This window comes from Physeter macrocephalus, chromosome 4 (genome assembly GCF_002837175.3).
Source record: "Physeter macrocephalus isolate SW-GA chromosome 4, ASM283717v5, whole genome shotgun sequence".
Classification (NCBI taxonomy): Eukaryota; Metazoa; Chordata; class Mammalia; order Artiodactyla; family Physeteridae; genus Physeter; species Physeter macrocephalus.
The window spans coordinates 39013009-39022437 of record NC_041217.1 but is presented as its reverse complement, the minus strand read 5'-3'; the positions used below and the strand labels follow the sequence as shown (position 1 = coordinate 39022437).

At 45.6% G+C, this 9429-nt stretch overlaps 1 protein-coding gene across 1 annotated transcript; it reads left to right on the top strand.

Moving 5' to 3' along the window:
• The first annotated feature begins 2491 nt into the window (after positions 1-2491).
• On the top strand, positions 2492-6181 carry RHEX (regulator of hemoglobinization and erythroid cell expansion). The gene is given in 6 exon segments (XM_007100324.3): positions 2492-2603; positions 2835-2935; positions 3997-4140; positions 5445-5506; positions 5985-6117; positions 6120-6181. Coding segments are annotated over 6 exon segments (513 nt in total). The 5' UTR covers positions 2492-2592.
• Positions 6182-9429: the final 3248 nt, after the last annotated feature.

Genomic DNA, 9429 nt, shown 5'->3' with positions numbered 1-9429 from the left:
ATCTGTCATCACTTTCATACCTCATCCTGCCCAGATTTTATCTTCAAACTGTACTCAAAATGAATACCTAAGTTTCCAAAAATAGATAGACCCAATTTTAATAGCCCAGCTCTAGTCATCATCTTGGTGCAGTCTTTTAGGGTTGAATGATACCTAATAATTACTGAGTGCTTCCCACATGCCTGCCGTTGTATTTAGGTCTTTATAAACATAACTCCCCAAGCCCACACAGAACTCTGTGAGGTACATACTATCAATGTCCCCATTTTACAGGTACAGAAACTGAGACACTGAGAAGTTCAATAATTCACACCTAGAAGGGAACAGAACTTGGATCCATATTGAGATCTGTTTGACTTTTATGCTATATATTGACATAGGTACTGTGTGTCATTTGGCTAGTAAGTTGCTCACAGTATATTAAAATGATAGAAGGAAGTATAGGCAACATAGTTTTGTATAAAGAGACAAAAGAAGATATTGTGTTTTTTTTTAATTTATTTTTGGCTGCGTTGGGTCTTCGTTGCGCATGGGCTTTTCTCTGGTTGCGGCGAGCGGGGCCTACTCTTCGTTGCGGGGCACACGCTTCTCACTGCAGTGGGTTCTCTTGTTGCGGAGCACGGGGTCTAGGCACGTGGGCTCAGTAGTTGTGGCTCACGGGCTCTAGAGTGCAGGCTCAGTAGCTGTGGCACACGGGCTTAAGCTGCTCCACGGCATGTGGGATCTTCCCAGACCAGGGCTCGAACCCATGTCCCCTGCATTGGCAGGTGGATTCTTAACCACTGCGCCACCAGGGGAGCCGAAGATATTGGTTTTAAAATAATGCAACATTTATATAATGCAGTGATTATCAACTGGGGGACGTTTGGAAATGTGTGGGGTCATTTTCGGTCATTTTGGTTGTTGCATTAACCTGTTACACCTGTTATTGGTGGTCCCCCAGGACACAGTTCTAGACAACAAGGAACTGCCTGCTTCCGAATGTCAAGAGTACTAAAAAACACTAATAAAATGGAATAGTGGTAATCTTAAATGATGCAAAAAACTAAAGGTGGCAAACTCAGATGCCTTCAGGGATCAGTCAGGGACTGAAAAGCACATGGCCCTCCTCAGGGCATCCGCATACAAATCCTTAAAGCACATTATCAAACAAAGTCATCTAGGCGTCAAATTTGGCCTGTGGGCCCCAGATTGAGGCTGTTTAATGAAGGTTTTCTGATCTGGATACAAGTTTATGATCTATTAAGCAAAGAGGAAGAGCTCCTGGCAACCTCCAGCTGGCCAACACCCAGCCCTGGAGAGGCAGTGGTGGCGAACCCCACAGCCTCCCTCCCCAGTTCCTGCCTCCCCTCTCTCCCAACTTGGTCCAGGTTTGATCTTGGATAGCCCCCAGTGTGAGAACCACACAAAGAAACAAAAATGTCAGGACGTTCCACACTGCCCTTATCACTTGGAAATGCTGACTGGGAAAATAAGCCTTACTGGCAATAAAAGCCTTTTCAATGTTTACCATCTGCAGGAGGACAGTGGGCCTTCTTGCGGGCCCCATCTTGTGCTGAGTAAACATCACTTCAAAGGCTTTGAAACCATCCTGGCTTTTTCTTGCAGTAAACTCCATATTTAGCACCATTTTTTTTTGACAATAAAAAAATTTCTTAAATTGAAGTATAGTTGATTTACAGTGTTGTGTTAGTTTCTGGTGCACAACAAAGTGATTCAGAATATACATATATTCCTTCTCATATTCTTTTCCATTATGGTTTATTACAGGATGTTGAATGCAGTTCCCTGTGCTATACAGTAGGACCTTGTTGTTTATCTATTTTATATATAGTAATTTGTATCTGTTAATCCCAAACTCCTAATTTATCCCTTTACAGCACCAGGTTGATGGAATTGATATGCTAATTTTTAAAATAAACATACTCATGAGGGTGGAACAGCATCCACAGTCCTGGGCTTAAAGCCCAATGAAGGCACGGAGGGTGTGGGTGAGTGTGTGTGCATGTGTGTGTGTGTGACATTGGGCTTCTTCACAGAATCTCCCCCAGTGTGTTTGCTCCTGTTGGACCCCTTTGTGCTTCCAGAAGCAGGTAAGGCTCCGGGAGCAGAGATGAATGGTTGGGGGTGTAGGCTTGGATGTAGAGCTCAAATCCAGGCCTGGCTGTACGGCCTCAGACTCCTCCCTCAGCCCTCTAGACCTCACATTGCTCCTTATAAAAGGAGGGTAATGACATCTAGGTCGCGGGATCGTGCGAATCAGGTAGGATGGCGGGTGTGCTGGGGGCCCAACCCTGTGGCTGGCAGCGAGCGAGTACCCACCGGTTGGCAGGTGCTAATATTGTTACTGCCTATTTTGTAGATTCAAAAACTGGAATCTGGGGAGAGGAAAGCAAACGACCCTCTAGCAGCCAAGACTGCCCACGAGTCCTGACCCACTGCCTCGCCTCCGCGGGTCTCCAGGGCAGTCCTGCTCTGGGTGCTGCCTGGACACGAGGTACCCCCAGTGGTTCCATCCACGTCTCTTCCTGCTGCCCCTGAGAGAGCCCAAGCCCCTCTCGCGACCTGCGACGGCCCTGCGAGGAACTCGTCATGCTGACGGAGTGAGTGGCCCGGGAAGAGCCAGCCCAGGTTCCCATCAGGCTGATGGATGTAGCCAGCTTCCAAGTGGGCACATCACCCTCCCCGGCCCCTAAAGCCTTCCCATTTGAGAGGGAAGAGACCGAAGGCGCACAGCGACACCCGCAGGCTGCCTCTGGCTTGGGGCAGGGATGGGTTTGCAGCCGCCTTGGTACCTCTGCAACCTCTAACCTGATTTCCTCGTTTCCCGACAGAGAAATGAAGGTCTGGCACGGAGTAGTGATCGCAGTGGTGTCTCTGGTACTGCAGGCCTGCCTCCTCGCAGCCGTCAACTACCTGCTCAGCAGGCACATGGGTAACTGGCTCAACATCCTCTTCCCTCCTGGTTCCCCTCAGGGACCACTCCCGAGCCTGCAGCAAGATGGGCTCCCTTTGGAGCCCCCGAAGATCACTTGAAAACCTACTTGAGGAATCTCTGGCCAGATGCCCCTTCACTCCACCAGCCTCTAAGCCGGTAATCCCCACTCTGACCCAACCTATCTGCGGTTGGGAATGATGGCTCAGAGTCCTTCCACTACCCAGACAAGCTTCTGCCTAGAGACAAGCTGCTGCGATACTCATGAGGGTGCACTCACTTAACCTGAGCCTGGTGACTTTCCTTCATCCCTGCCAAGGGACTTAATGTGAAGAAATGGCCTTGAATTACAACAGAAGGGCGAATGGTATGGTTAGACTAAGAAATTAGCTTAAATTCCTGAGCTGATTTGCAGTGGAAAGTAGGAAGCTCGGTCCAGGGAAGACATTACAGTTAAGGAAAATAAAACTGCTTTGGCTGTGCGAAGACAAGGGGTTGGGTAAGATGGTGTAAGTCTAAGCTACTCTAGTCAATCATTCATTCAACACAACAGGGAACAAAATAAAAGTCGCTGCCCTCATGGACCTTACATTCCATGGGTAACACAGACGACGAACAAGTGAAATGTGTGTTAGGTTATGGTAAGTGCTAGGGAGAAAAAACATGAAGCAAGGCAAGGAGACACGAATTAGATGGGGGTCAGCATCCCTGAGAGGCTGACACTTGAGTCTACACCTGAGGGAAGTGAGGAAGTGAGCCACACCTGCAAAGGCCATAAGCCAGGAGAGTTTGTTCGTAACAGCAGAAGCAAAGGGGCTGGGTGGCTGGAGCTGAGGTGGGGCAGGAAGAGGAAGGAGGAGTGAGGCCCAGAGGGCCTTCAGGCTGGGACTTTGGATTTTACTCCAAGTGAGGCGAGGGGCGTTGCAGGGTTCTGAGCGGAGGCGTGCCGAGGTTTGAAGAGATCCCTCTGATCAATTTTCCCTAATGAGAGCTGTGCTCACAGATAGGATGTGCCTGACCCAGCGAACTTTCACTTTTGACCCTTGCCCTGTCCCCTGTAGCCAAGGAGAATGAGCGGATACTGAAGAGGGCCAGGCTTCAGGTCCCCAGGGCCAGCCCTGCCCACTACTGCCCACCTGCTGCCAAGGAGATGAAGGAGACTCGGGCAGAGAGAGGCACCCCTGTGCCTGAGCCCCGTTACTCGCGTGAGTACAGGGGTGGGGGGAGAACTGGTCACAAAGCTTATTCTGCTCTGTCTGGACTCCCGGGGAGCCTCCCTGCAGCAGCCCTAGTCTGTCCAGCCCAAACCACTAGCCCGAGGTTTCCTCACATCCTCCCCAGTACAGGCCAAACCAGGCCCCCATTTTCAGAAGGTTGCTCATCCTATCCAGTGGGGCAGATTGCGTTGGGTTTGTGTGGGTCTAAGTTCTTCTCTAGCTTTGGTCATGTGTGAACGGCTGCCGCGGAGGACTGGGGCCTGTCTCTGCTCCTGTCTTTGTGATACTATGGCATCTTTTCTTCTGCCTGCCCGTTAGTGGTGGAGCCGAGATTTCAACTGCCTCTGTCTGCCCCCAGCCATGGAATCTGGGCACTTTAATAAATCTGAGTCTTGGTGATGGTTCACATCCATATCCCCCTCTGGCAAGTGAACCAAGAGGAACATCACGTTCTCGTTTTCTCTCTCTTTCAGCTTGGGAGACCCACCAGGTCACTATTCACACAGTGGAAACTGCCGCTTCCACAGCAAGAGAGTCATTCACCAGAGATTGCTCTTTCCACTGCTTTATCTTTTGGTTGATTTGAGTTCGCTCCGTCCTTCTAAATTTTATCTTTTCAGTTGGAGAAATCTGGTTGTCAGGCTTCCTCACCACCAAGATAAGGCCTCAATGCATGTGGGAATCAGAAGACACATTTGCATGAACTCACGGTCTCAATGGAAGGGGAGAGGCATGGGCCTCGCCACAACCCCTGATCCTGATGTTTGCCTGAAGCCTGGTCAGAATCAAAGCCTCCGTGGTTGGCAGGGACCTCAGAGATCATCGTCCAACTCTCTGTGTTACAGGGGACAAGACCAGGGCACAAAAAGGAATGTAACCTGCCTGGAGTTAGTGACAGGTTTAGATTAGAAGCTGTGCCTGTGATTTCTGGAGCCAGAGCTCTTTGCCTTGGTCCACAGCGGCTCAGCATGCCCCGCCTACTCCCCTTCCAGCAGATAGCCCTTCCCAAGCACGGTCCAGCCTGGTGGGCTTGGTATTACTTTTAGATGGAGCTGGACAAAGCAGCAGTGCCTGGACTCTTGGACATGTTCCTGGTTATTTTGGGAGGCTCCCCCCTTTCTCTGTTCTATTCTCTTTTTCTCTTTGGGGGGCTCTGTATCTCTCTTCCCCACTCCTCTTTGAGTTCCTGGCTCTGCCTCTGCCTTCATCTCATTCTCCCTTCCATTGCCTCTATCCTCTCTTTACACCCTTTGGCTTCCTTTAGAAGAAGAACAGTTTCTATTTCACCCTAGATGACAGTGACATGTCCTCAGACAGCTCCAACAGCTTGGATGGCTCACCTCCCACCCACCAGGTAATGGACACTCCTAGTGATCCCAGCCCTCCATATGCAGTCTGGGGTCACCGTGGCTCCAGAGATGGGAGTAAAGAAGGAGGTGCTTCTGGAGGCATTACATCATCCTTACGTGAGGGTTCATTCCCAGGCCCATATCAGCACAGAGCATCCAAACAAAGTGGGTCTGAGTGAGCTATAAAAATGAAGGTGCTAACGGGAAACCCCTTTCTCCCCGTGTCCCAGTCACTGACCAAGGTCCACTCTGAGTCCTGACCTCACTTGGATTAAGTCTCCACGTCTTTCTTCCTTAAAAAACCCATTCATTCCCACAGGCACAAGAATCAATCATTGCCCTGGCCCTGCTCTCAGATACAGCTACCCAGGACCCAGATTCTTTCCCATCCAGTCTAGGGCGAGCCTCTTTGAGTGAGAGTTGAGTACCTCCTCCAAACCTGGTGGGAATCTTGACCAAATTTCTTTGCTTTTTTCCCCTAAGGCCACCAAGGATGTGAACTACACACAAGTGGTCTTTTCAGCTCCCGGAGGACGAAGAAATGACTCTGTCCCGGACTATGAGAACGTAAAGGAAGCCACAGATTACGTCAATGTCAACCCAGAAAGCCACAAGCCCCCTGGACTTTTGTAAACCCTGGTGTCTTTGAGCCAGTGGAACACACCCAAGTGGCCATGTGAATTCTAGGCTTTTTAATGGGGTGTAGTTCCTTATGAATTCTTGCACTTATTTTGAAGGGGGACTAGTGTTTGGGTTTCTTTTTTTGACAAGGAAATAGGAGAAAAAGTATGCCTGTATGTCAGCAAGGAATATTGAGATTCGGAAGAACTTCCAGGTTAAGTATGAAAACATTGGCGCATATCAGTAGAGAAAGTGATGAAGTCTCTCTCCATAAAAAAATTTTTAAAGATTTTAATCAACTATAGTAGAGTTCTGTTTGACAGTCTTATGATTAAATGCCTCTTTGAGCTATTTAATTATTGACAATAAACAACTTCCTTAAAAATTTTAAATAAAACAGCAACCACAGGTTCCTCTTTTCCTCTGGTTTAACCTTGCATGATGTTCCTTTATCAGTATTGTATCTTGCTGAGTAATCCTGCTCTGCCCTCAGAACTTTAAATAGTGCATTTGGAAAGCTCACCATTACTTAACCTTTGAATCTGCTGTTCTTAGGAAAGAAAGATGACAGAGTAGTAAATGCCAACTAGCATCACAATCTGTTATTCCAAAAAAACTTTCCAAATTCAATCCAATAAAAAATCAATATCCATTCTTGGTTTGTCGTTGTTGTTGTTTTTACTACCAACTAGTAGTAAAAGAACACTTTCTTAACTTGATTAAGAACAGCTTATCTGAAGCCAGCTAATAGCATGATATTTAACTGTAAGGTCCTAGACGCAGTCCTATTAAATCATGAACAAAGTAGGAATGTCCAAAAGCCTGACATTTCTTTACTATGTAACATTGCTCTAGAAATTCTAATCAGTGCAGTAAAACAGTTAACAAAAATACGGCTATAACTATGGAAGAGGAGGATAAGTTTGTCATTGTTTGCGATACGCTAATTAACTATGTTTTAAAATTAATAACATGCAGTTAGCAGTGACTAGATAAATATACAACTTACTTTTCCCAACAGCTAATTAAGACACGAAATGAAAAAAAAAATTGCTCACAATAACTAAGCAAACATCTCAAAAATGGAAACCCTATTATAAAGCAGAAACTAACACACCATTGTAAAGCAATTATACTCCAATAAAAATGCTACCAAAAAAAAAAGAAAAAAAAAGGAAACCCTAGAAATACTCCTAGCCAAATTCAAACCCCGGAGGAGTGGCATTCAGGTCTAGAGACCATTCATTAACTGTGCGCCATCTGCTGGCTATAAATGACCTTTCTAGCCCTGGTACTGAGGGGGGTGGGGGGGAGGGGCAGGGGTAGCGTTCATCTTCCCAGGTTCCTCTTCCCCAAGATGACCTGAAGAGATGGTTTTGAGTTTCTGGGGCTGGAAACTTTTGACACATGTCCCTACACCTTTTAGTTACCACTGTTGTTCATCTCCTACTATTGTTTGAACATTTGTGTCCCCTCGCCAAGTTATATGCTGAAATCCTAATCCAAGGTAATGGTATTGGGAGATGGGGCCTTTGGGAGGTTATTCGATCATGAGGGTGGCAACCTCCTGAATGAGATTAGTGCTCTTAGAAATCCACAGAGCTCCCTAGCGCCTTCCATCATGTGAGGATACAATGAGAAGTCTGCAACCCAGAAGAGGACACTCTTCTGGAGGGTACCATGCTGGTACCCTCCAAAACTATGAAAAATAAATATCTGTTGTTTATAAGCCACCCAGTCTATGGTACTTTTTATGGAGCCGTAGGGACCAGGACATCTCCTTAGAAAGCTTTCCTTCTTTTCATTCTTCCAGTTTTACTGAGATATATAATCGACATACAGCACTGTATAAGTTTAAGGTGTACAGCACAATGATATGACTTACATACGTCATGAAATGATTACCACGATAAGTTCAGGGCGCGTCCATCATCTTGTATAGATACAAAATTAAAGAAATAGAAAATAACGTTTTCCCTTGTGAACTCTTTACTCTCTTAACAACTTTCACATAGAACATACAGCAGTGTGTGATAGATTTATCACGTAGTACATTGCATCCCTAGTACTTACTATCTTGTAACTGAAAGTCTGTACCTTTTGACTGCCTTTATCCAATTCCCCTTCCACAACTCCCACCTCTGATACCACAAATCTGATCTCTTTTTCTATGAGTTTGCTTGTTTGTTTTTGTAGTATAATTGACCTATGCACTATGTTAGTTCCTGTTACACAAATAGTGATTTGATATTTCTATACTTTCAAAATGTATTATGTATTATGTATTATTCCCCACACTGTACATTTCACACCTGCAACTCATTTATTTTGCAACTGGAAGTTTGTATCTCAATCTCCCTCACTTATTTCTCCCCTCCTCTCACCCCTTCTCCTCTGGCAACGATGTGTTTGTTCTCTGTATCTATTACTCTGTTCATGTTTTGTTATGTTTGTTCATTTGTTTTGTTTTTTAGATTCCACGTATAAGTGAAATCATACAGTATTTGCCTTTCTTTGTCTGACTTACTTCACTTAACAGAATACCCTCTAGGTCCATCCATGTTGTTGCAAACTGCAACATTTCATTCTTTTTATGGCAGAAAAAGATATACGCACTCCTAGGTTCATGGCAACATTATTTGCAGCAGCCAAGATATGAAAGCAACTTAAGAGTCCATCAACAGATGAATAAAGAAGAAGTGGCTATATATACATGTATACATATATACGTGTACATATATTGTAAATGATATATCCAGTAAGGGAGATATCCATATATCTCCCTTATTGGATATATCATTTGCAAATGTCTTCTCCCATTCAGTAGACAGTCTTTTCATTGACAGTTTCCTTCATGGTACAAAAACTTTTTAGTTTGACGTAGTCCCAATTGTTTATTTATTTATTCATTTATTTATTAACATCTTTATTGGAGTATAATTGCTTTACAATGGTGTGTTAGTTTCTGCTTTATAAAAAAGTGAATCAGTTATACCTATACACATGTCCCCGCATCTCTTTCCTCTTGCGTCTCCCTCCCTCCCACCCTCCCTATCCCACCCCTCTAGGTGGTCACAAAGCACCGAGCTGATGTCCCTGTGCTATGCGGCTGCTTCCCACTAGCTATCTATTCTACGTTTGGTAGCATATATATGTCCATGCCACTCCCTCACTTTGTCACAGCTTATACTTCCCCCTCCCCATATCCACAAGTCCATGTTCTAGTAGGTCTGTGTCTTTATTCCTGTCTTACCCCTAGGTTCTTCATGACCTTTTTTTTTTTCTTAGATTCCATATATATGTGTTA